Raw genomic sequence first — 26436 nt, 5'->3', positions numbered from 1 at the left:
TTCTTCATCATGATCCTCAGCTCTTTCTAGAAAGACGCATAGTGATGAAAACAGATGCCTCACCTCCCTAGTAGCTGTCAGCCCCTGTGGGGAGAGGAGAAATGACCCCTGGAAGTGAATTTTTCTTTTACTGCAAACTGTCGCTGTGCCAAGTCAGTGGTCACATGGTGAGTTACAGGTAACTCGGGCTGTGTGCGCACTGGGGTTCTGTCCCGCTTAGACTGGCTCAGCAGACCCTGCAGAGAACCGTTTCCAACCCATGTCTTTGGACCCACATCCCTCTCCTACCCCCAACCCCTAGTTTATCTTGTCCACCCACTTGTCTCAGCTTCATCTGCTTGTCTACTTTTCTTTATCTGAACGATCCTAGGGCAGGGTCATTGTCAAACTAATCTGCATACATGTCTCTTACTGAAGTGCACCTCTGGCTCTGTGGGCCTGGCATGGGGGCCCACGTTCCTGCATTTCTAAGAGGCCCCCAGGTAATGCTGACGCTGCTGCTGTGTGGGCCACATCAAGTAACAAGGACTTAGATCACTTCTGTACCTCAGACACAAATCAATTCCAAGTCTCAAATGACACTGGTCTTTAATTCGAATGTGTGTATCTGAAAACGAAATAACGGCACCCTATCTATATCCAAGACAGAAAGTACCACCTTTCATAAGCTTTCCCGCCTGAACACAGCTGAGGGTTCAGGGCTTTGGGAACAGAACAATGAACACTGAGATAAGCAAAGAGGGCCTTTTCCTTGGTGGAAATAGCTGCGGCTGAGCCCGGACCCTCACTTAGAACACAACTGGCCCTAACTTAACCCATCCAGTCTCCTGGATTAACAAGAGGTTTCCTCCTGGTCCCAGGCTGCCTCTGCCCCTGCCACCGGCTCCTCCCTGAGGCCGTGAGCCTTCTGTCCCTCAGTGGAGGGAGCTGGCCTTGGCCACCGCCTTCTAAACCACCTACACAAAAGTTAAGAGTGGAAAGTGTGGAAACCCAGGATGTGGTGAGAGACCATGTCTCAGGAGGTTTCTTGGGGATCTTGCAGAAGAAAATGTGACAGTATCATTCAAGCAGCTGGTGGTGTCTGACATGGGGGAAGGGACGTGTGATGTGTGCCTGGGATGCCTGGGCATCAAGGCTCTCGGCTGGGAAGGGGCCCTTTTCAGAACTGTACATAGGCTGCTTCACTGCAAGGTTCTTGGGGCTGCTGCTAATAAACTTTCCACTTAGGTTAAGGCTCCCCTTGGCTTTCCCTGAAGATAAGCCACTGAGATCTACCAGCTGCTCTCTCCTCTCCATTATGCTTTTGTGTAAATATTTAACATTCCCTGTAAAAACTTCAGAACATACATGCCAAGTGATATTTAGGAAAGTGTAAATTGGAAGGGAACTCATGAGGTCTGGACTGGACGTGAGGAGGCCTTGGTGGGTGACCTTGGCTGGGAAAGATACACTCCTCCGACTATTTGCATTTTCTTGGTAAGTGGAGGCTGAAATTGGCTGGATAGTCCCTAAAGCCCCTTTCATTCTTAACATTTTATGAAATGAAACATTATAAAGTTAAGTATGGAAGATGCATTAAGAGTAATGGTGCCTCCACCAATGTTCATTGCAGCACTATTTACAATAGCCAGGTCATGGAAGCAACCTAAATGCCCATCGACAGACGAATGGATAAAGAAGTTGTGGTACATATATACAATGGAATATTACTCAGCCATAAAAAGGAACGAAATTGAGTCATTTGTTGAGATGTGGATGGATCTAGAGACTATCATACAGAGTGAAGTAAGTCAGAAAGAGAAAAATATCATATATTAACGCATGTATGTGGAACCTAGAAAAATGGTACAGATGAGCTGGTTTGCAGGGCAGAAGTTGAGACACAGATGTAGAGAACAGACATATGGACACCAAGGGGGGAAAACTGCGGTGGGGTGGGGATGATGGTGTGCTGAATTGGGCGATTGGGATTGACATGTATACACTGATGTGTATAAAATTGATGACTAATAAGAACCTGCAGTATAAAAAAACAAACAAACAAAACAACTAATACTAAACTTTCATTGGGTTATTTGTATGGAAATATGTTAATATAAATGTTTCAGACATTACATGAAATTTCTAAAAATCTAAAAAATAATAATAATAAAGTTCAAGAACTTTCAAAAAAAAATAAGAGTAATGGTGCCTCCAGCTTTGATTTCAAACCATATTAAAAAGCTGTGGTAATCAAATCCGTATGGAATTTGGAAAAACAGATCAATGGAACAGAATAGAGAGCCCAGAAATAAACTCACATATATTTGGTCAATTAATTTACAACAAAAGAGCCAATATACAGTGGGGAAAGGACAGTCTCTTCAATATATGGTGTTGGGAAAACTGGACAACCACATGCAAAAGAATGAAATTAGACTACTATCAGTATTCACATCGTACACAAAAATTAACTCAAAATGGGTTAAAGACTTGAATGTAAGACCTGAAACCATAGACTCCTAGAAGACAACATAGGTGTTAAGCTTCTTGACATAGGTCTTGATGATGATTTTTTGAATCTGACACCAAAAACAACAAAAGTAAAAATAAACAAGTAGGACTACATCAAACTAAAAAACTTCCTTCGCAGCCTTCAAAAACTGAAAAAGCAACCTACCAAATGGGAGGAAATATTTGCAAATCATGTATCCAATAAAGGGGTTAATATCCAAAATATATACAAAAATTCATACAACTCAATAGTGAAAAAACAATCCCATTAAAAAATGGGCACAGGACATTTTCCATGGGCTTCCCATTTTATTTACCCCAATGCTACCATGAAGGATGCCCTGGGTACCCTGTCCTCATCAGTACCTTCCTCCTAGGACCCAAGGCATTCGGCCTGACCATCTACAGCCTCATCCTTTAAAAAAAAGTCCCGTGACGCCCTCCCCCCACCCTGCCCCCACCAGCCACCCCCTTGCTCCCGGGGTCCAGAGGAACAGGAAGTTGGGATCGTGCAGTGGCTGGTGGGTGGGTTGCATCCACCATTAGCCCCACCAAAGAGCCGGGTAGGCTCCAGTGCTGGGTTGACTCAGGCCAAACAACCAACAGGGAGGGAACCCAGCCCCACCCATCAGCAGACAAGCAGATTAAAGTTTTACTGAGCTCTGCCCACCAGACCAACACCCAGCTCTACCCACCACCAGTCCCTCCCATCGGGAAGCTTGCACAAGCCTCTTAGATAGTCTCATCCACCAGAGGGCAGACAGCAGAAGCAAGTAGAACTACAATTCTGCAGCCTGTGAAAGGAAAAGCACATTCACAGAAAGATAGACAAAATGAAAAGGCCGAGGACTTTGTACCAGAGGAAGGAACAAGATAAAACCCCAGAAAAACAACTAAATGAAGTGGAGATAGGCAACCTTCCAGAAAAAGAATTCAGAATAATGATAGTGAAGATGATCCAGGACCTTGGAAACAGAATGGAGGCAAAGATCGAGAAGATGCAAGAAATGTTTAACAAAAACCTAGAAGAATTAAAGAACAAACAAACAGAGATGACCAATACAATAACTGAAATGAAAACTACACTAGAAGGAATCAATAGCAGAATAACTGAGGCAGAAGAACGGATAAGTGACCTGGAAGACAGAATGGTGGAATTTACTGCTGCGGAACAGAATAAAGAAAAAAGAATGAAAAGAAATGAAGACAGCCTAAGAGACCTCTGGGACAACATTAAAAGCAACAACATTCGCATTATAGGGATCCCAGAAGGAGAAGAGAGAGAGAAAAGACCAGAGAAAATATTTGAAGAGATTATACTTGAAAACTTCCCTAACATGGAAAACGAAATTGCCACCCAAGTCCAGGAAGCACAGAAAGTCCCATACAGGATAAACCCAAGGAGAAACACACCGAGACACATAGTAATCAAATTGGCAAAAATTAAAGACAAAGAAAAATTATTGAAAGCATCAAGGGAAAAATGACAAATTACATACAAGGGAACTCTCATAAGGTTAACAGCTGATTTCTCAGCAGAAACTCTACAAGCCAGAAGGGTGTGGCATGATATACTTAAAGTGATGAAAGGGAAGAACCTACAACCAAGATTACTCTACCTGGCAAGGATCTCATTCAGATTCGTTGGAGAAATCAAAAGCTTTACAGACAAACAAAAGCTAAGAGAACTCAGCACCACCAAACCAGCTCTACAACAAATGCTAAAGGAGCTTCATTAAGTGGCAAACACAAGAGAAGAAAAGGACCTACAAAAACAAACCCAAAACAATTAACAAAATGGTCATAGGAACATACATATTGATAATTACCTTAAACGTGAATGGATTAAGTGCTCCAACCAAAAGACACAGGTTCGTTGAATGGATCCAAAAACAAGACCCATATATATGCTGTCTACAAGAGACTCACTTCAGACCTAGGGACAGATACAGACTGAAAGTGAGGGGATGGAAAAAGATATTCCATGCAAATGGAAATCAAAAGAAAGCTGGAGTAGCCATATTCATATCAGATAAAATAGACTTTAAAATAAAGAATGTTACAAGAGACAAAGAAGGACACTACATAATGATCAAGGGATCAATCCAAGAAGATATAACAATTATAAATATATATGCACCCAATGTAGGAGCACCTCAATACATAAGGCAACTGCTAACAGCTATAAAAGAGGAAATGGACAGTAACACAATAATAGTGGGGGACTTACACCTCACTTACACCAATGGACAGATCATCCAAAATGAAAATTAATAAGGAAACAGAAGCTTTAAATGACACAATAGACCAGATAGATTTAATTGATATTTATAGGACATTCCATCCAAAAACAGCAGATTACACTTTCTTCTCAAGTGCGCATGGAACATTCTCCAGGATAGATCACATCTCGGGTCACAAATCAAGCCTCAGTAAATTTAAGAAAATTGAAATCATATCAAGCATCTTTTCTGACGACAATGCTATGAGACTAGAAATGAATCACAGGGGAAAAAATGTAAAAAAACACAAACACATGGAGGCTAAACAATACGTTACTAAATAACCAACAGATCACTGAAGAAATCAAAGAGGAAATCAAAAAATACCTAGAGACAAATGACAATGAAAACACGACGATCCAAAACCTATGGGATGCAGCAAAAGCAGTTCTAAGAGAGAAGTTTATAGCTATACAAGCCTACCTCAAGAAACAAGAAAAATCTCAAATAAACAATCTAACTTTACACCTAAAGGAACTAGAGAAAGAAGAACAAACAAAACCCAAAGTTAGCAGAAGGAAAGAAATCATAAAGATCAGAGCAGAAATAAATGAAATAGAAACAAAGAAAACAATAGCAAAGATCAATAAAACTAAAAGTTGGTTGTTTGAGAAGATAAACAAAATTGATAACCCATTAGCCAGACTCATCAAGAGAAAGAGGGAGAGGACTCAAATCAATAAAATTAGAAATGAAAAAGGAGAAGTTACAACAGACACCGCAGAAATACAAAGCATCCTAAGAGACTACTACAAGCAACTCTATGCCAATAAAATGGACAACCTGGAAGAAATGGACAAATTCTTAGAAAGGTATAACCTTCCAAGACTGACCCAGGAAGAAATAGAAAATATGAACAGACCAATCACAAGTAATGAAATTGAAACTCTGATTAAAAATCTTCCAACAAACAAAAGTCCAGGACCAGATGGCTTCACAGGTGAATTCTATCAAATATTTAGAGAAGAGCTAACACCCATCCTTCTCAAACTCTTCCAAAAAATTGCAGAGGAAGGAACACTCCCAAACTCATTCTATGAGGCCACCATCACCCTGATACCAAAACCAGACAAAGATACTACAAAAAAGAAAATTACAGACCAATATCACTCATGAATATACATGCAAAAGTCCTCAACAAAATACTAGCAAACAGAATCCAAGAACACATTAAAAGGATCATACACCATGATCAAGTGGGGTTTATCCCAGGGATGCAAGGATTCTTCAGTATATGCAAATCAATCAATATGATACACCATATTAACAAATTGAAGAATAAAAACCACATGATCATCTCAATAGATGCAGGAAAACTTTTGACAAAATTCAACACCCATTTATGATAAAATAAATGGGCATAGAGGGAACCTACCTCAACATAATAAAGGCCATATATGACAAACCCACAGCCAACATTGGTCTCAATGGTGAGAAACTGAAAGCATTTCCTCTAAGATTAGGAACAAGACAAGGATGTCCACTCTCACCACTATTATTCAACATAGTTTTGGTAGTCCTAGCCATGGCAATCAGAGAAGAGAAAGAAATAAAAGGAATACAAATTGGAAAATAAGAAGTAAAACTGTCACTGTTTGCAGATGACATGATACTATACATAGAGAATCCTAAAAATGTCACCAGAAGACTACTAGAGATAATCAAGGAATTTGGTAAAGTTGCAGGATACAAAATTAATGCACAGAGACCTCTTGCATTCTTATACACTAACCACAAAATATCAGAAAGAGAAATTAAGGAAACAATCCCATTCACCATTGCAACAAAAAGAATAAAATACCTAGGAATAAACCTACCTAAAGAGGTAAAAGACCTGTACTCAGAAAACTATAAGACACTGATGAAAGAAATCAAACATGGCACAAACAGATGGAGAGAGATATACCATGTTCTTGGACTGGAGGAATCAATATTGTGAAAATGACTATACTACCCAAAGCAATCTACAGATTCAGTGCAATCCCTATCAAATTCCCAGAGGCATTTTTCACAGAACTAGAACAAAAATCTTAAAATTTGTATGGAGACACAAAAGACCCCGAATAGCCAAAGCAATCTTGAGGGAAAAAAACAGACCTGGAGGAATCAGACTCCCTGACTTCAGACTATACTATGAAGCTACAGTAATCAAGACAATATGGTACTGGCACAAAACCAGAAATATAGATCCCTGGTACAGGTTAGAAAGCTCAGAGATAAACCCACGCACCTATGGTCAACTAATCTATGACAAAGGAGGCAAGGATATACAACGCAGAAAAGACAGTCTCTTCAGTAAGTGGTGCTGGGAAAACTGGACAGCTACATGTAAAAGATTGAAATCAGAACACTCCCTAACACCATACACAAAAATAAGCTCAAAATGGATTAGAGACCTAAATGTAAGACCAGACACTATAAAACTCTTAGAGGAAAACATAGGAAGAACACTCTTTGATGTAAATCACCACAAGATCTTTTTTGATCCACCTCCTAGAGTAATGGAAATAAAAACAAAAATAAACAAGTGGGACCTAATGAAACTTTTGCAAAGCAAAGGAAACTACAGTCAAGATGAAAAGACAACCCTCAGAATGGGAGAAAATATTTTCAAATGAATCAACAGACAAAGGATTAATCTCCAAAATATATAAACAGATCATGCAGCTCAATATTAAGAAAACAAACAACCCAATCAAAAAATGAACAGAAGACCTAAATAAACATTTCTCCAAAGACATACAGATGGCCAAGAAGCACATGAAAAGCTGCTCAACATCACTAATCATTAGAGAAATGCAAATCAAAACTACAATGAGGTATCACCTCACACCAGTTAGAATGGGCATCATCAGAAAATCTACAAACAACAAATGCTGGAGAGGGTGTGGAGAAAAGGGAACCCTCTTGCACTGTTGGTGGGAATGTAAATTGATACAGCCACTACGGAGAACAGTATGGAGGTTCCTTAAAAAACTAAAAATAGAATTACCATATGACCCAGCAATCCCATTACAGGGTGTATACCCAGAGGAAATCATAATTCAAAAAGAAACATGCACCCCAATGTTCATTGCAGCACTGTTTACAAGAGCCAGGTCATGGAAGCAACCTAAATGCCCATCGACAGATGAATGGATAAAGAAGATGTGGTACATATATACAATGGAATATTACTCAGCCATAAAAAGGAACGAAATTGGGTCATTTGTAGAGACGTGGATGGATCTAGAGACTGTCACACAGAGTGAAGTAAGTCAGAAAGAGAAAAACAAATATCGTATATTAACGCATATATGTGGAACCTAGGAAAACGGTACAGATGAACAGGTTTGCAGGGCTGAAATAGAGACACAGATGTAGAGAACAAACGTATGAACACCAAGGGGGGAAACTGACGGCGGGGGGTGGTGATGGTGGGATGAATTGGGAGATTGGGATTGACATATATACACTAATATGTATAAAATAGATAACTAGTAAGAACCTGCTGTGTAAAAAATAAATTAAATTAAAAAAATTTTTAAAGTGAGAGAAAGGGAAATATCCCCAATTAAATGAGGAAGTCAAAATGGGAACTAGGAGGAAGGGATTGATCACTTTTTCACATAAAATATTAATTATTCTAAAGCAGAGTTGCTGTGCCAAAGGCTGATTTGAGTCCTTTATCAATCTCTCAGCCCCCTGTAGAATGTGATTTGGACATTGACCCTATTACACTGTTAGTTACATGCTCTACAAAGGTACCTTCAAGACCCTCCATTCCACATGGAAGGTCTTGTAGAATGTGATTTGGATATTGACCCTATTACATTGTTAGTTACATGCTCTACAAATACCTTCAAGACCCTCCATTCCACAAGGATTGCCCCCGATAAGTCACTTTCTCTATGTGTATCCTGGAGGTCCCACTAAACTCAGTGACAGCATCTGGAGACAATCCTGAAAAACTTGGGTGACCATCCCTGACCAGCACAGAGCTGGGTCACGATAGGGCCCCAGTTAAAATGTTACAAATACAACTAGATCAAACCTTTAAAGCACAAAATTAAAACAATCCTCCTAAGGAAGGAAATCGAAGTTTCAAAAGAGGAACTTCATATTGAGTATCTAACCAGCAACTGATGATGATATTCACAGATGAATCTGATTGGTTCTCCAAAACTGAGACGACCCAATCCAGGAACAAAGAAATGAGTTCCTTGGTTGGTAATATCTGAGATGTGGGTTGGAGGAGGGTCCTAGTCCTCACTGAGATTTGTCTGCTCCCCTGCACCCTGTCTTCTTCTCTTCTCCTGCATGGTGTGCCTTTGGTTCCCTGCAGGCTCCTGGACAGTAATTCTGACAGTGATACTGATGGTGCTGAGCCTGCTCCTGGCTTGGGCTGGAGAGGTAAGTGCACACCTTGGATGGTGAGCTATTTTGGGGGGTGGGGCAAGGGAGGGAGTTAGGTTTGTCTGGGTCCAGGACATGTCACTTAAAACACCGACATCTTCTTCAGTGACTACTTACCTTTATCACATGGATCCTCAATTCCTTCCACAAACAAAAGGAGCCTGGATACTTGCCCTTTTTATGAGACCTGCATAAGGTGCCTTCGTATATATACATATAGGCTATTTCTTGTCAACTCTCTTCTAATAAAACCTCTCCAGCCTTACATCCCATTCCCTCGGGGTTTTGAGAGGATTTAGAAATGCTTTCAAAAATAATCTAAAATGATTATTAATGATTTCAAAATAATTCCCATCCATGGTTCCCTTGATTCTGTTGAGTTATGACAGAAAATGGGAACAATCCTCTAAAAATTTTATGGGGACTCAAAAGGAGTTAGAAAGATCTCTCCTAGAAGATCCTGTGTTATGTCCATGGGATCTGTGATGCGGCTACCTCTCGCTGATACGTGAGGATGTATCAAGAGACCTCACCATTGTCTCCTTTTCTTTTCTTTTTTTTAAGTTGAAGTATAGTTGATTTACAATATCGAGTTAGTTTCAGGTGTACAGCACAGCACTTCAGTTATATATTTTTTATATATATATATATTATATATATATTTATATAATATATATATTCTTTTACAGATTCTTTCCCCTTATAGGTTATTACAAAATAATGAGTAGAGTTCCCTGTGCTGTACAGTAGGTCCTTGTTGGTTATCTATTGTCTCCTTTTCTTTCTCCCTAAACCCCGCTGTTTATAAGGCCTGTATGCCTGTACTGGAGGTACTCTGACAAAAGTTGGGGTTAGTTTTCTCCCTATTTCTCCTGCGTAGAGCACCCTGGACCTGAAGCAGGGATCCTTAGTACTTAGAATGACCCTGTAGTTAAGGAGCATCTAAGGGGCATTCTATGATGTCTTAAAGAACTCATAAGAACTGAAAACCTGACACAAGTTAGTGCTTATTAGTGCTTATTCTATTTTGAACCTTTCTATTCTATCAGTTTCTCCTATATCTCCTCTTTCTCTGACCTGAACCCACAAGAAGAGATTCAACTAGTACAGAATAAATTATATGAAATTATATTTTTATAAACCCAAAATAGTCAAATATCAGCAATTTCATATGGTTCAAACCATACACCCAAAGCAGGATACAGAGCGTGTGAAGGCTGTTTCCATCCCATAGGGCTGAAAGCCAATAAGGAAGTCAAGGGAACTCATTGGCCTCTTGGAGTCTTGGGCCCAAATTTCATAGGTTCATTCATCATGCCATCTATTTTCCATATTTAGCCATCTTTGGTTACCTCTCCTTCCGGTTTTTCCCTACTCTTTCCCCTACTATGTCATCACCGTTACTAAAAATCCCCAGTTTGCACAAACCCTCAGCACTGTAACAGACGCATTGGATGAAATGAAACTTCATGAAATGTTCCCTATCTCTTAAAAATCACCTTTTCCTTACCTGTGAATGTTTCTTTCAAGTAGTAAGAGGAGAAAGAGGAAGTTAGTCTGAATTTCTCACAGGAAAGTAGAAGAGACATAAGGTGTCATGATTACAAAAGTGTGTTGGACCTGGAGCCCCTTCTTGCTTTACCAGGAGCCCCACAAAGATCAATTCCCAAAACTATGGCTTTATTCATTTAGATGACAAATACTTTTTTGAGCAACTATTATATACTGGGCTCTGTCCTAGGCACAGAGGATTCTATTTGAATAACAGAAAAAAGGTCCCATGTGATCATGGAAGTTACCTAATGACAAGAGAGAAAGACAACAATCCAATAAACATTGAACCAAGAAAAACATTTCAAACAGCAATAAATGCCCTGAAAAAAATATATAAGGGTTAAGGGACTGAGAAAATTGTATTCACCTGACTTCAGTGCAAGTGTCTAGAGGGCTCTCCCTGTGACATTCATCTGAGACATAAATGATGAGAAGAAGCCAGACATGGGAAGGATCTAAGGGACAAATGCTCCAGGGAGAGGGACCAGGGGAAAGGTCAAAGTGTGGGAAGATGTTTGCTGTGTTTAAGGGACAGAAAGAAGGTTAGAGGAGCTGAAGCAGAGAAAGCAAGTTGGGGAGTGGAATAAGATGAGGTTAGAGAGAAAGTCAGGAGCCAAATCATGTTAGGCCCTGATGGCCATAGTGAGAAATTTGACTTTTATTTACAGAGCTATGTGAAGCTACTAAGGGGTTACAAGGAGAGTCCATTTATATTTATTTTAAAAACTAATTCTAGCTACCTCATGGAGATTGGATTGCAGGGGTTCCAAGTGGAGTCACGGAGACCAGTTAGGGGAGAGTAGAAGGGTTCTCCAGGGAAGATGTGCCTGTGACTTCATTTAGTGTAGTAGCGATGAAGTGAACAGATTTGGGATAGATTGTTGAGTGACTTGTTAATGAATTAAATGGTGGGAGTTGGAAGATAGAAAATCAAAAGCTTATCCCTCAGGATTTTGTCTTGCATGATAACTGGGTGGATGGTGGTGCTGTTTATTGAGATAGGGAGGACTATGGGCCAGTACATCTCCTTAGACTGGATCCAAAAGTCACTTAATTAATATAAAAGACTCATTTATAGATTTTACCCCTTAGGAAATTTCCAGGGTTTTAGGAGATCTGTGGCAGAAACGAGGATGAAGAACAAATACATGTTTCTTATCATAAATCACAATATCACAGTGTCTAATTGCCAAGACAAAGAAATAGTCAACTTTGGTTGGACTGAACAATTTTATTTTATTGGAAAAAACAGCTCTTCACTGGGACCGGCTTCTCAAAAAACATATTTCTTGTAGGACCAAGATTTTCAACAGATATAATATTGGCAAGTTTTTCTATGTCACTCTTAGCTGCTGCATGATTGAGAGTGGTTTCTCCAGGACATTTTTTTCATATGATTTACACCCAAGGTTCTCACCCAACGACAGCTCAGCACCCTTTCTCCCCGTTCCTTCACCCGCCGCAGAACATTGGCTCCAGATAGCGCCATTTTTAGTTGTCACACCGGGGGTTTCTTTTGACAACTAATTGGGTAGAGGCCAGGAAAGCTGATAGACAGGCTACTATGCACAGAACACCTCCCTCTCCCCAACCACAAAGAACCACCTGGTCCAAAATGTCTATAGTGCTGAGGTTGAAAACACTGCTTTATATACACTATGCTGCTTCTAAAAATTCTAGACTTACACTTTCTCCACACACTCACCTTCCAGTTCAGCTCTTCGTGGTTTTATTTAGCTTGTTTCATTACCCCCAAAACTAGACAGTTGAACAAATTCACTACTTTCTTGTTGAATCCATTCAATCAAAGCAAGTTCAAGATCTTCATTTTGATTTTTTGCCTTACGCCATGTTTTTCAAAATGTCACGAGTTCTTGGTCATCACATCTCTATTTGCTTTCAACAACTTGTCTTTTTAACTCATAAATAGTGGTGGCTGCTACCATGTTTTTCAGTAAAATGACTCAAATTTCTGCAGCAATGCTACTTTCCACACTATTAATGATACCAGAAACTTCCATTTATTCTTCTTACTTTTAACCACAGGGTTATTCTTTAACTCTTTTTGACATTTTCACAGTTCAACTAAATCTAAAGACAAAAACATTAAAAATATTTTCATTTTCATTTTTGAAAGAAACAAAAACATTCATTTGAAAACATACATGCAACCCAATGTCCACTGCAGCATTATTTACAAATATCCAAGATGCAGAATCAACCTAAGTGTCCATCAACAAATGAATGGGTAAAGATGTGGTTTGTATATATATAAACACACACACACACACAGTGGACTTACTCAGCCATAAAAAAGAATGAAATTCTGCCATTTGCAACAATGTGGATGGACCTACAGAGTATTATGGTTAGTGGAATAAGTCAGACAGAGAAAGTCAAATACTCTACGTTATCACTTATAAGTGGAATCTAAAAAATAAAACAAATGTATATGACAAAACAGAAACAGTCTCACAAAGAGTGAACTAGGGGCTACAAGTGGGGAAATGGAAGGAGGGAGGGGCAAGATAAAGGTGTGGGATTAAGAGATACAAACTACTATGAATAAAATAAATAAGCAACAAGATATATTGTACAACACAGGGAAATATAACCATTATTTTGTAATAACTTTAAATGGAGTATAACCTTTAACAGTATTGAATCATTATGTTATACACTTGGAACTAACATAATGTCAACGATACTGTAATTTAAGACCAAAAAATCAAAAATATGTGCATTCATATGATATATATGTGTATATTTATGTCTATATGTATCTTTACACACAGTGAAGCTACAGACCACATGTAACCAATAAGAGCTCTAAGATACGTTTGACCCCTTCCCTCAGCAGGTCAGATTTGCCAAACGAATTTTGGCAGCAAATTTTTAGAAAATCTGATTTTCTGAGCTGTCCAGATTTGGAAATGCAGAAAAGGGACTGTGGACCTGTATTGGGGTTATGGTTTTAATCTCCTAAAACTCTGCAATAGTTCTCATTACGTTTAGCATAAAGTCAAAATCCTAATGTCACCTACAAGGATTTTAAGTGCCTGGTTCCACGTGATTTTTCCAGTCTAATCTTTTCCCCTCCTTTCTCTCACTCTCTGTGCTTCAGTGAACTTTCTAGAGGAAGTTCATCAATTCTTTCAGCTTTTCCACACAGTATTACTGTTACCTAAAATGTGTCTCTCTTTTTCCCCTAAACACACACCACACACACACACACACACACACACTTCCTCTAGCTCACATCCACTTAACCTTTTATGTTACCACTTAAATGTCTTCAGAGACCACTTCTCTGGCACCCTAACCTAATTTAGGTCATCCTACCATTCTCTGCTATAGAACGCCACACTTTTATCCTGACATTTCTCACTTCTGTATAAATTCTTGTGTGTTTGGCTTTTGTCCATCACTTTCACTAAATTTTAACCTCCACAAGTAGAGGGGAGATGGCTGTGTTCCCTTCCTTAGAGTCCCAAGGGACAGCGAAGTTTGGGCACAAGCACAGCCCTAACCAAGTACTTACAGAATGAAGGAGGCTCCTAAGAGGAGATGGTGATGGGGCAAATCCCCGTCCAGTTCACACTTGAAGATGTCCAGGTGAGCATGGAAGCCAAGTGGAGACCGAATGGCTCAGGAGCAGAGGGGGAGGGGGTCTCTTCCGCCCAGCACGTCCTTCCTCCACCGCTGGCAGGTAGAAGATGAACCCGTGGGGTGCCTGTAGAGCCTCCGAGGGAGTCCTAGCGCCCCCGCCTGCGCCCGAGCGCCTGTCATCGGTGGGCGTCACCGCCAGTCTCTTCCCATGCGCCCGGGTGACAACATCATTCCTGTCCCCACAGCACTTTTCATGGTGCAGGTAAAGTCCGAGTGTCATTTCTCCAACAGCACGCGGCAGGTGCACTTCCTGGGCAGGTACATCTATAACCGGGAGGAGCTGGTGCGCTTCGACAGCCACGTGGGGGAGGACCTGGCGGTGAGCGAGCTGGGGCGGCCGGCCGCGGAGCTCTGGAACCGCCAGAAGGACGCCCTGGAGCGGGCGCGGGCCGCCGGGCACACCTTCTGCAGGATCAACTACAAGTTCTTGGAGAGCAGCGCTGTGCGGCGGCGAGGTCGGGGGCGGGGCGGGGGGAGGGCGGTGACAGAGACAGAGAGACAGAGATAGAGAGACACAGAGACAGAGGGACTGAGTCCAGGGTGAGTGTGTAGGATTATGGACAAGTACAAGTTACGAGGGTACACGTGAGAGCCTTCTGTGGGAAAACTAAAGTGAGATTTTGTCAATGTGTGCTGGTGAGAGGGGAGAGAGTGTGTGTATGGTGGGGGGAGTGGGCCTGGGGTCTGAGAGGACCGGGAGGGAGGGGTGTATGGGGAGAGGGATGCAGGAGGGAGGGCTCCAGGCATCCTCCGCTGCCGCCCTGGGAGAGCCTGGGGGAGGGGAGACGGAGGAAAAGGCTGACTCGGGTGGGTGGTCAGAGATGCGGGAAGGGACCTCCAGGTGTCTGTGGTTGGGGGAGGGTAGGGGAGGAGAGGTGAGAAATGTAAGAGGCTTGGGAGAACGTGAGAGGAGCCCCAGTCTGCTCTGGGCACACACCCTCTTACTCCTGAAACCCCTGAAATAAATGTGCTGGCGTCTGTGTGCAGGAGCGTTTCTTTGAGAATGAAATTTGTGAGGGAGACTAATCTCTAGGGGTGCAGCGGAGAAGAACCTCCCATTCACCTCCGACCTTTCTGAGGCTACTTTTAGGTTTAAATTTCCAACTACTCTTTTGCTTTCTTAGTGTGTATATTTTTACGTATTTGAAATGATTGTGAAGCTAGCTTTTCAGATATAATTTTGTTACTTAATAATACCATACTGATGTTACTATTTTTATAATGCTAATAGTACTTAAGTAGTTGTGTTTTCCCTTTGTATGGTTGTAAGCAATTTACCCCACACTCCCCATTGTTAGATTTTATTTTCCATATTGCCACTTAGTTGGAAATTTATATCTTATTATTTTTAACTTACATTTCTTTTATTCCTAAAGTTCTTCTCTGTTTTTTTTTCCCCCAATTGTAATGACTGCCCAAAGCATTATCTATTAATGTGTTGCCACTAGGGTCCTAGTGTTTTTCTCAGTAATTGTATGGGTTGTCTATGCAGTAAGATTATTAACACTTTGCTGATACTTGATTCAACATTTTATCCAGTTTGTGGTGTCTATTAGATTCTGTTCAATATTTTCCATGTTAAGAATTTAACATTTTTTACTTACTGAAATAGAAACTGAAAAATTGTGACTAATGATTTATCATCGATCTTAAATCTGCTATTTTGTGGTATTGTACAAATGTGTCCCCCATTTCTCCTTTCTTTTTTTTTTTAAATTTATTTATTTATTTATTTATTTTATTTTGACTGTGTTGGGTCTTGTTGCCACATGAGGGCTTCTCTAGTTGTGGCACGCAGGCTTAGTTGCAGTATGTGGGATCTTCGTTCCCCAACCAGGGATCAAACCCAGGCCCCGTGCATTGGGAGGGCAGAGTCTTAACCACTGAACCTCCAAGGAAGTCCCTCTCCTTTCTTTTAAAATAATTGTATTTATTGAGGGCCTGAGAGTGCTAGAGGTTGTCTCAGATGTTAAGAGTCCCAGACCCTGCCCTGATCTCAAATGTCAGTTTAGAAGGAGAGAGAATTCTAAAACGATAACAATTGCAAAACTAGGTGTGGCTTTTTTGGGAAAAAAAAAAAAAAAAAGAGCAAGAGAGAGAGAGAGAATCATCAGCTGAGTATAATACAATAAAAACTTTTTAAATGATTAACTTTCCTTGTTCCTTTTCCTCTGCAGGACTCATGCTTTCCTTGAGACACAACTCACAGAGTTAGAGAATGACCTCTGTCTATTTCTGCTTCTCAGGGGAAGAACCATTTCTGTGCTGTTTTAAGACGTGAGTCCATTGAGGCAGTGTAACCAGGATTTCACACTCTACATCTCTATCTACCCCCCTACTGTTCCCTAATTTACCCTTAAGCTTTGAATCACACTTTCTTTCACAGTAAAAACATTCAATAAGTAACTGACATATACTGAAGGCTAAGTTCTGGCCATTTCTTTTTTGGCCCCCCTGTGCAGCTTGTGGGACTTTAATTCCCTGACCAGGGATTGAACCCGGGCCCTCAGCAGTGAGAGCACAGAGTCCTAACCACTGGACTGCCAGGGAATTCCCCCAGCCATTTCTTTACATAGTTTAAGTCCATTAACTCTTTTTTTTTAATATGATGATCAATATTTTTTTATTGAAGTATAGTTGATTTACAATGTTGTGTTAATCTCTGCTGTACAGCAAAGTGATTCAGTTATACATATATACATCCTTTTTAAAATATTCTTTTCCATTATGGTTTATCATAGGATGGTGACTATAGTTCTCTGGGGCTATACAGTAGGACCTTGTTGTTTATCCATTCCATATACAGTATAATAGCTTACATCTGCTAACCCCAACCTCCCACTCCATCCCTCCCCCAACCCCACCCTCCTTGGCAACCACAAGTCTGTTCTCTATGTTCGTGAGTCTGTTTCTGTTTCGTAGATAAGTTCATTTGTGTCATATTTTAGATTTCACATATAAGTGATATCATATGGTATTTGTCTTTCTCTTTCTGACTTACTTCACTTAGTATCATCATCTCTACGTCCATCCATGTTGCTGCAAATGGCATTATTTCGTTCTTTTTTATGGCTGAGTAGTATTCGGTTGTATATATGACTCATTTAACTTGAAGAGGTAAATTCATATCATTATCCTCCTTTAGAGGCGAGAAAGCTGAGGCACAGAGGGATTTAAAAACTCTCCCAGGATTAACCAGTTAGAAGTAGAGCCTGGATTTGAACCCAGGCAGCCTAGTTACAGAAATCACCCTTTTATTCAATGCACCCTGTGTCTTGCAAAATTTGTAAATACTTCAACAATAAGTAACTGTTTCAAATTATGGAAAGAAACCCCACAATTTTGCTTAACATCTCTCAACTCTAACAGGCCCTGTTTTAGGGGTTAAATTCAAGACCCATGACACTGACTTCTCCTAAGCCACATGGCAGCCTGGCCTGCCCAAGGCTGCATCTGGTCAGGATACTAACTGTCTCCCTCGCTATTCCCTCTACCTTTTCTCTCCTACTGGAGCCTACAGTGACTGTGTATCCTGCAAAGACCCAGCCCCTGTGGCACCACAGCCTCCTGCTCTGCTCTGTGAATGGTTTCTATCCAGGCCACACTGAAGTCAGGTGCTTCCAGAATGACCAGGAAGAGGAGGCGGGGGTGGTCTCCACAGGCCTGATCCCTAATGGAGACTGGACCTTCCAGCTCATGGTGATGCTTGAAATAGTTCCTCAGAGTGGAGAGGTCTACACCTGCCACGTGGAGCACCCCCGCTGGACGAGCCCTGTCGCAGTGGAATGGAGTGAGAAGCTTTCTGACCTTGAAAATTCCTTATGCATCAGGGAGGAGACTTGCTTACCCCGGAGTGTCAGGTTTCTCCTCTCCCCACAGCATATGTGCATTTGCTCCATGTTCTTCTCTCCTTCAGCTTAGGTTATTGGGTCTGCCCTGTGATAACCTGTGATAGAAATCCCCTGATAGTTTACAGATATCCCGTGATGGTTTCTACAAATACCTATACTCCCTGGGGAGGCAGTTCTGCCTGACAAGCTGAATAGAGATGTCCCTGTTTTGAGCCTCCCATGACATCACAGGTCATGGTCACCCCTTGGCCCTGGGCACCAGTCCCCTGCGTCGGGCTGGGCTTGTGCTTCTGACACTCCTGCTCTGAGTTGTTATTGTGACCTGAGAAGGGGCACATCCTCTACAGGGATGTTCCTGACCTGAGGGGAGTTCAATCTCATCCAGTCCCAGGCTCCTCTTCCATCAGATGTTGAAGACGTGTGGCCTTATGCCAGGGCTGTGATATTTAAACGATTCACTGCCTGAACCTTGTAGCCATTCCTTTTCTAGGAATGGCCAATTATTCTAGTTCTTTCAGATCAGGCTTCTCCCCCCAATCAAAGCTCTCAGAGTCTCAGAGAAGTTGGATTCAGGGTAAAAATCACCCAAACTAGCTTCTTTTCTCAGGGACACAGTATGAACCTTCACAAGGCAAGATGCTGAGTAGACTCGGGGCCTGTGTTATGGGTCTGCTCTTCCTTGGGGTGGGGCTGCTCTTAATCAGGAATTAAAACGGTAAGGAAGCTGTTAGCAACTGAGATGCCCCGCAGGTTTTTTGGAGGAAGAAATACGGCTTTGTTCAGTGAGTTCTCTGAATATCGATGACCCTATCCTATACAGGGTCATCGATATTCAGAGAACACATCGAGCAACCTTTACCTAGTCGATCTCAAATTTCCTGGAAATCCAGAAATCAACAGTCCATGGTTATTTATGGGTGAAATATAAGAGGTGATGGCCTGTAGAGATAAGAGAAGGGTTATCATGCATGGAGATCTCAGATGGAGATCCTGGGGCAAATGCAGGAAGAGACGCTAAACCTGATGAAATGATGCTGGATTTGTGTGACGGAAGCTTCCTAGGTCACATGCTCTCAGGGTCTGCTCTCCTCTCCACCCTGGCATCAGGTGATATGGGTGGTGATGTAGAGAAATCTCAGGTGAGAGGGGGGAATCAGGGCCTGGGGACATTGTATCCGGGGACAGACTTGCCTCCGTATCTTTTAAGTATACATCCTCCCTTCCCTTTCCTAGGATACTCTGGACTTCAGCCAACAGGTAATGCCCTTTCATCTTCTTTTAGAGATAGATTTGGTCTCCTAGAAATGGTGGTGGAGATGACAAGACAGGAGACAGACAAAATGAGAAAGACTTTGAATTCTGATTAGGCGGTTTGCAATAAAGCTTTGCACCAGCTAGTAAGAGAACAGACTTGTGTTTGCCAAAGGGGAGGGGGTGGGGGAGGGATGGATTGGGAGTTTGGGGTTAGCAGATGCAAACTATTACATATAGGATGGATAAACAACAAGGTCCTACTGTATAGCACAGGGAACTATATTCAGTATCTTGGGATAAACCATAAGGGAAAAGAAAATGTGTGTGTGTGTGTGTGTGTGTGTGTGTGTAACTGAATCACTTTGCTATACAGCAGAAATGAACACAGCATTGTAAATCAACTATACTTCAGTCAAACATAAATAAATAAATAATATAAGAGGCCTGTGCTCTAAAGTATCTTTGGCTCAGGGAGTCTTAAGAATGATTTCCCCCTTCTTACTACAGGGCTTTAACGTGAGGCCCCCAAAAAGAGGGAAAAAAGCAGCATGAAGAGGTAGGTCTGGAAACAACCCTCTCCTCTGTCTCCTGTAGGACTCCTGAGCTGAAGCAAAGATGGTGACACTCAAGCAAGAACCCTCTGTCCCATCAACTAGAGGTGATCATACTAAGTGAAGTAAGTCGGAAAGAGACAAATACCATATGATGTCACTTATATGTGGAATCTAAAATATGGCACAAATGAACCTATCTACAAAACAGAAACTGACTCATAGACATAGAGAACAGACTTGTGGTTGTCAAGGGGGAGGGGAAGTGGGGGAAGAATGGAGTGGGAGTTTGGGATTAGCAGATGCAAACTATTATATATAGGATGGATAAACAACAAGGTCCTAATGTATAGTGCAGGGAACTATATCCAATCTCCTGTGATGAACCATAATGGAAAAGAATAGAAAAAAGAATGTCTATATGTGTGTAACTGAGTCCCTTTGCTGTACAGCAGAGATTGGCACAGCATTGTAAATCAACTCTACTTCAATAAAAAAAAAAAATTAAAAAAAAAAAGAAGAACCTTCTGTCCCAGCTTCTTCACAGCACGAAACACTCATTCTTCACAACAAGAGTACTTTCTCAGGATCTGGTTTGCTCAGGATCTGGTTGAATGACCCTGCAGGAAATGTCCTGGATGGCTTCCTCAGCCCCTAACCTGGACCTGGAAGTTCCCAATGTTGATTCCAATACCTTATTTCATTCTTTCCTGATCCTCTTTGTTTTCTACCCTTGCTGCCTCCTTTGGCCCACATTTCCTTATATTTATTTTCTGAAATACACAGGGAGTGAAATCTTCTGCTTCATACAGCATCAAGGACAAGAAATAGACGGAAAAGAGAAAGGGAGAGTTGCATCACAAAACAAAGATGGTTTTCATTTACATTCCGGAATTTTGGACACATGTGATCTGGAAGGTTTCCTTGCTTCCTTCCCTGTTTTATCTCGGGTTTTCTGCATTGTGTATTTAGGCGTGTTGCCCTGAGCTAGGAGAAAGCCCTTACTGAACCCACTTCCTGGTCTCCTACATCTTTGCATTCTCAAAGACAGACACACAAGTCCCTTCACACCATGGGCTACAGAAAGGGGACAACAAATACAAGACATGCAGGTAACTTGTAAGTATATGATGCCTTCAATCACATTCTTTTGTCTCTTTTCCCTGATTTTTTTAAAAGAAAATATCTAAACCTGGGTACTTCTAGAACTTTCCTTTTATTATTAAGGGTAGACTTCAACACCTCAATTTTTTTTTCTATCTCTTGAATAAAAATCAGCGGCATGCTGACTCTGACTTGGGATGTGCTCTTTTCAGAAAGCTATCAGGACAAAGCCACTGTAGTGGAAAAGATGTATTTCTGAGGCCCCCCCCCCCCAGATAGTGTGACAAACTGTCTGTCATGAGAGAATCCTGTGTGGACCTTACCTTAGCAGAAAACAGAGAAAGTGCTGGGAAACAAAAGGGAATGCATGAATACACTGATCTAAACGATGAAGTACCCTGCAGCTAGAAAAAAATGAGAAGCTCTCTGTACCCTGCTATGGAATAATCTCCAAAATATATTTGGAACAAGGTACAGGAGAGTATGTGTAGTATACAACATTTTGCTTAATAAATTAGAGGAAGAGAATAAGAATATCTAGCTATACCCATTCTATTCTACTCACATGTGTATATAGAAACAATGGAAGGTTTGTAAAAGTGGTTGCCTAAATGACAATGAGAATATATGTTGTAACGAACAGATTTGAAAGCTTGACTTGTCGGAATATCTTATTTAATCATTTTAAATTGAAGAACATTCAAATATTTTATGTAATCAAAAATTTATTTTTTTATATCACTAAACACTAAATATGGTGTGCACCAGTAAATTAATTAATTGATTAATTTATTCAGCAAACACATATTAAAAACCCCTTTTATATTAAGTACAACTTTATTTTTTTTTCTTATTAGTCATCCATTTTATACACATCAGTGTATACATGTCAATCCCAATCGCCCAATTCATCACATCACCACCCCCACCCCCCACCACTTTCCCCCCTTGGTGTCCATACGTTTGTTCTCTACATCTGTGTCTCAATTTCTGCTCTGCAAACCGGTTCATCTGTACCATTTTCTAGGTTCCACATATATGCGTTAATATACAATATTTGTTTTTCTCTTTCTGACTTACTTCACTCTGTATGATAGTCTCTAGATCCATCCATGTCTCTACAAATGACCCAATTTTGTTCCCTTTCATGGCTGAGTAATATTCCATTGTATATATGTACCACAACTTCTTTATCCATTCATCTGTCGATGGGCATTTAGGTTGCTCCCATGACCTGGCTATTGTAAATAGTGCTGCAATGAACATTGAGGTGCATGTGTCTTTTTGAATTATGGTTTTCTCTGGGTATATGCCCAGTAATGGGATTGCTGGGTCATATGGTAATTCTATTTTTAGTTCTTTAAGGAACCTCCATACTGTTCTCCATAGTGGCTGTATCAATTTACATTCCCACCAACAGTGCAAGAGGGTTCCCTTTTCTCCACACCCTCTCCAGCATTTGTTGTTTGTAGATTTTCTGATGATGCCCATTCTAACTGGTGTGAGGTGATACCTCATTGTAGTTTTGATTTGCATTTCTCTAATAATTAGTGATGTTGAGCAGCTTTTCATGTGCTTCTTGGCCATCTGTATGTCTTCTTTGGAGAAATGTCTACTTAGGTCTTCTGCCCATTTTTGGATTGGGTTGGGTTTTTTTTTAATATTGAGCTGCATGATCTGTTTATATATTTTGGAGATTAATCCTTTGTCCAGTGATTCATTTGCAAATATTTTCTCCCATTCTGAGGGTTGTCTTTTCGTCTTGTTTATGGTTTCCTTTGCTCTGCAAAAGCTTTCAAGTTTCATTAGGTCCACTTGTTTATTTTTGTTTTTATTTCCATTACTCTAGGAGGTGGATCAAAAAATATCTTGCTGTGATTTATGTCAAAGAGTGTTCTTCCTATGTTTTCCTCTAAGAGTTTTATAGTGTCCAGTCTTACATTTAGGTCTCTAATCCATTTTGAGTTTATTTTTGTGTATAGTGTTAGGGAGTGTTCTAATTTCATTCTTTTACATGTAGCAGTCCAGTTTTCCCAGCACCACTTATTGAAGAGACTGTCTTTCCTCCATTGTATATCCTTGCCTCCTTTGTCATAGATTGGTTGACCATAGGTGCGTGGGTTTATCTCTGGGCTTTCTATCCTGTTCCATTGATCTATATTTCTGTTTTTGTGCCAGTACCATATTGTCTTGATTACTGTAGCTTTGTAGTATAGTCTGAAGTCAGGGAGTCTGATTCCTCCAGCTCTGTTTTTTTCCCTCAAGACTGCTTTGGCTATTCAGGGTCTTTTATGTCTCCATACAAATTTTAAGATTTTTTGTTCTAGTTCTGTAAAAAATGCCATTGGTAATTTGATAGGGATTGCATTGAATCCGTAGATTGCTTTGGGTAGTATAGTCATTTTCACAATGTTGATTCTTCCAATCCAAGAACATGGTATATCTCTCCATCTGTTGGCATCATCTTTAATTTCTTTCATCAGTGTCTTATAGTTTTCTGCATGCAGGTCTTTTGTCTCCCTAGGTAGGTTTATTCCTAGGTATTTTATTCTTTTTGTTGCAATGGTAGATGGGATTGGTAAATGGTAAATTTAATCCAAAAGATTAAAAAGGAGATACATAAACTGAAAACAGACGATAAGAATGGAAACAAATTTGACAAAAAGTATGTGATTAGGAACAAGCTAGAAAAGTAAATCAAAGAAATATTTTACCCTTGTATAAAACATTGTGCAACTATTAAATCATTATATAATTCTAAATTCCATAGACTTTGGGAATATAAGTAAATTATTATATTAGAAGTAATTATAAGTAATATAGATTATATAAAGATGTTGGACAAGTCTCAGAGAAAGAAATTGGTTGAGAAAATAGAGGATTCTGCTATTTTGTTCCATTTGAAGAGTCAGTTTCAAATAGAAGGAAATCCTAAGTGTAAGTGATTGATTTAGAAGTTTATTTCAAAGTAATAATCATTTAAGCACAATTCCTCCAGTATCAGAGACTATTATTCTATTTTTAAGCAAATTCAGTCTATTTTTTGAACATCTTAGTTGCGTTGTGTATTATTTACACTAAACAAGTCATCATGCTATAGGAATTTAATAAGGAGATAGTCATGTCTGCAATAGACATACAATTGAGATAAGTTTTATTTGATCCCAAGGTTGCAGCTTTACTCTTGCTTTGTTATCTGAGATGAAGAAATGCTTCCTCTCATTTTATTTGAAACCTGGTGTGAAATTACAAGGTTGAATTAAAATGTATGGCATGACTATTTCAATGAAGATGCTTTCTGCTGCTAGTAGCAGAAAAAAACCAATCAATTTGGCTTTGATTTTTTTTTTTTTTTACTTATTTTACATAGCAGATGGGCCCCAGGTAGGGCACCTCCAGAGCTGATCAATGTAGCTGTCCAATGGCTAAATGTATCCATCACCTCCAAAAATTTCCCTGTGTTCCCCCACCTTTATTGTGATAAGAATCCTTTCCATGAGACCTACCATCTTAACAAATTTTTAATTACACAAGAGACAACTTAATTTTTCCCAGAGTGTGATATTGGGTTTCATAAAATGAAATCTATATTTGGTCTTTTTCCCCATTCCTGGCACAGTTCTCCTAAAACCCTTGGAATTTCCAAAGTGATGAGAGCCACAAAGGTGTCTCGTTATATTAATGAGGTGACAGTTGGACCCCACTTAAGTGTGGGGGCTGGTTGCGGGGAGAACCAACCCTGTGATCAGACCCACTCCCTGACCTCTGGGAAAGAGAAAGTACTTGGAGGTTGAAACAACAGCCAATGGCAACTCAGGGGATCCCAGACACAGCAGAAGAGCCCCCATCTCAGAGCCTCAGGTGGCAACACCAGCAACACTGGCAGCAGCAAAGCACCAATGCCTCCAGTGGCACAAGAAGTGACAGTGAGAGCACCTTGCAACACCTCTGACAGAAGAACTCAAATATAACCAGAGGCAGCTCAGCTAATAGAAACCAAAACCGTGTGCTCTAGTGCCACCTATTGGAAAACAAAAGAAAAGCCTCTAACTTCTAAACCCTCGATTCATTAGAATCGAAGTGTGCTCGCTACTTCAAATGTGCTGGCAGAGGACAACTCATCAAGCACCATGAAGAACCACAGCAATAGTGTACCACAAAAGTAAATGACAATTCTCCAGAAACCAATCATAAGGTCATGGGATATGGTGATCTAAGTGACAGAGAATTCAAAACAGCTGTCAGGAAGAAACTCAACGAGCAACGAAACTCACAAAGGCAGAACAGAAGGAATACTTTCCCAAAGAGATTGAAACCCTAAAAAAAAAAAGAACCAAACAGAAATTCTGGAGCTAAAGAACTAATAAACGAGATGAAGAATTCATTAGAAAGCATTGGAAATAGAGCAGACCGTATGGAAGAGAGAATTTGTGAGCTCAAAGATAGAAATGTAGAAATTATACTAGCAGAAGAGGAAAGAGAAAGATCTTTTTATTTATTTTTTTAACGTCTTTATTGGAGTATAATTGCTTTACAATGGTGTGTTAGTTTCTGCTTTATAACAAAGTGAATCAGCTATACATATACATATATCCCCATATCTCCTCCCTCTTGCGTCTCCCTCCCACCCTCCCTATATCCCACCCCTCTAGGTGGTCACAAAGCATCAAGCTGATCTCCCTGTGCTATGTGGCTGCTTCCCACTAGCTATCTATAAAAATATGGAACGCTTCACGAATTTGCGTGTCATCCTTGCACAGGGGCCATGCTAATCTCTCTCTATATGGTTCCAATTTTAGTATATGTACTGCCAAAGCAAGCACGAAAATCTTTTTTAAATGAGGAAATTCTATGAGAGCCATTTGACTCTTTTAGGAAGGGCAACATTAGGGTGATGGGTATCTCAGAAGAAGAGAGCGAGACGGGAGGAGAGAAGTTTATTTAAAGAAATAACGGCTGAGGGGCTTCCCTGGTGGTGCAGTGGTTAAGAATCCGCCTGCCAATGCAGGGGACACGGGTTCAAGCCCTGGTCCAGGAAGATCCCACATGCCGTGGAGCAACTAAGCCCGTGAGCCACAACTACTGAGCCTGCGCTCTAGAGCCCACGAGTCACTACTGAAGCCTGTGCGCCTAGAGCCCATGCTCTGCAACAGGAGAAGCCACTGTAATGAGAAGCCCGCGCACCACAAGGAAGAGTAGGCCCCACTTGCCTCAACTAGAGAAAGCCCACACGCAGCAACGAAGATCCAACGCAGCCAAAAAAAAAAGAATAAATAAAATAAA

General features: G+C 40.6%; 1 protein-coding gene across 1 annotated transcript; it reads left to right on the top strand.

The window, feature by feature from the left end:
• The first annotated feature begins 8 nt into the window (after window positions 1-8).
• Window positions 9-26436, top strand: LOC309638410 (HLA class II histocompatibility antigen, DRB1 beta chain-like). The gene is made up of 4 exons (XM_082414384.1): window positions 9-9167; window positions 14434-14848; window positions 16571-16670; window positions 20006-26436. Exons 2-3 carry the CDS (start codon window positions 14542-14544, stop codon window positions 16606-16608), a joined length of 345 nt encoding a protein of 114 aa, XP_082270510.1. The 5' UTR covers window positions 9-9167; window positions 14434-14541; the 3' UTR covers window positions 16609-16670; window positions 20006-26436.

The sequence above is a fragment of the Balaenoptera physalus genome (assembly GCF_965194825.1).
Source record: "Balaenoptera physalus genome assembly, chromosome: 11".
Taxonomy (NCBI): Eukaryota; Metazoa; Chordata; class Mammalia; order Artiodactyla; family Balaenopteridae; genus Balaenoptera; species Balaenoptera physalus.
Note: the sequence above shows the minus strand (reverse complement) of the source record. Positions and strands in the feature narration are given on the sequence as shown.

What these genes read in the sequence shown, in the direction of transcription:
- LOC309638410 (XM_082414384.1), top strand. Translation starts at nt 14,542, where the DNA reads ATGCGCCCGGGTGACAACATCATTCCTGTCCCCACAGCACTTTTCATG. An exon ending in CAGCGCTGTGCGGCGGCGAG is followed by an intron (nt 14,849 to 16,570) that starts GTCGGGGGCGGG and finishes TTTCCTCTGCAG; the next exon opens with GACTCATGCTTTCCTTGAGA.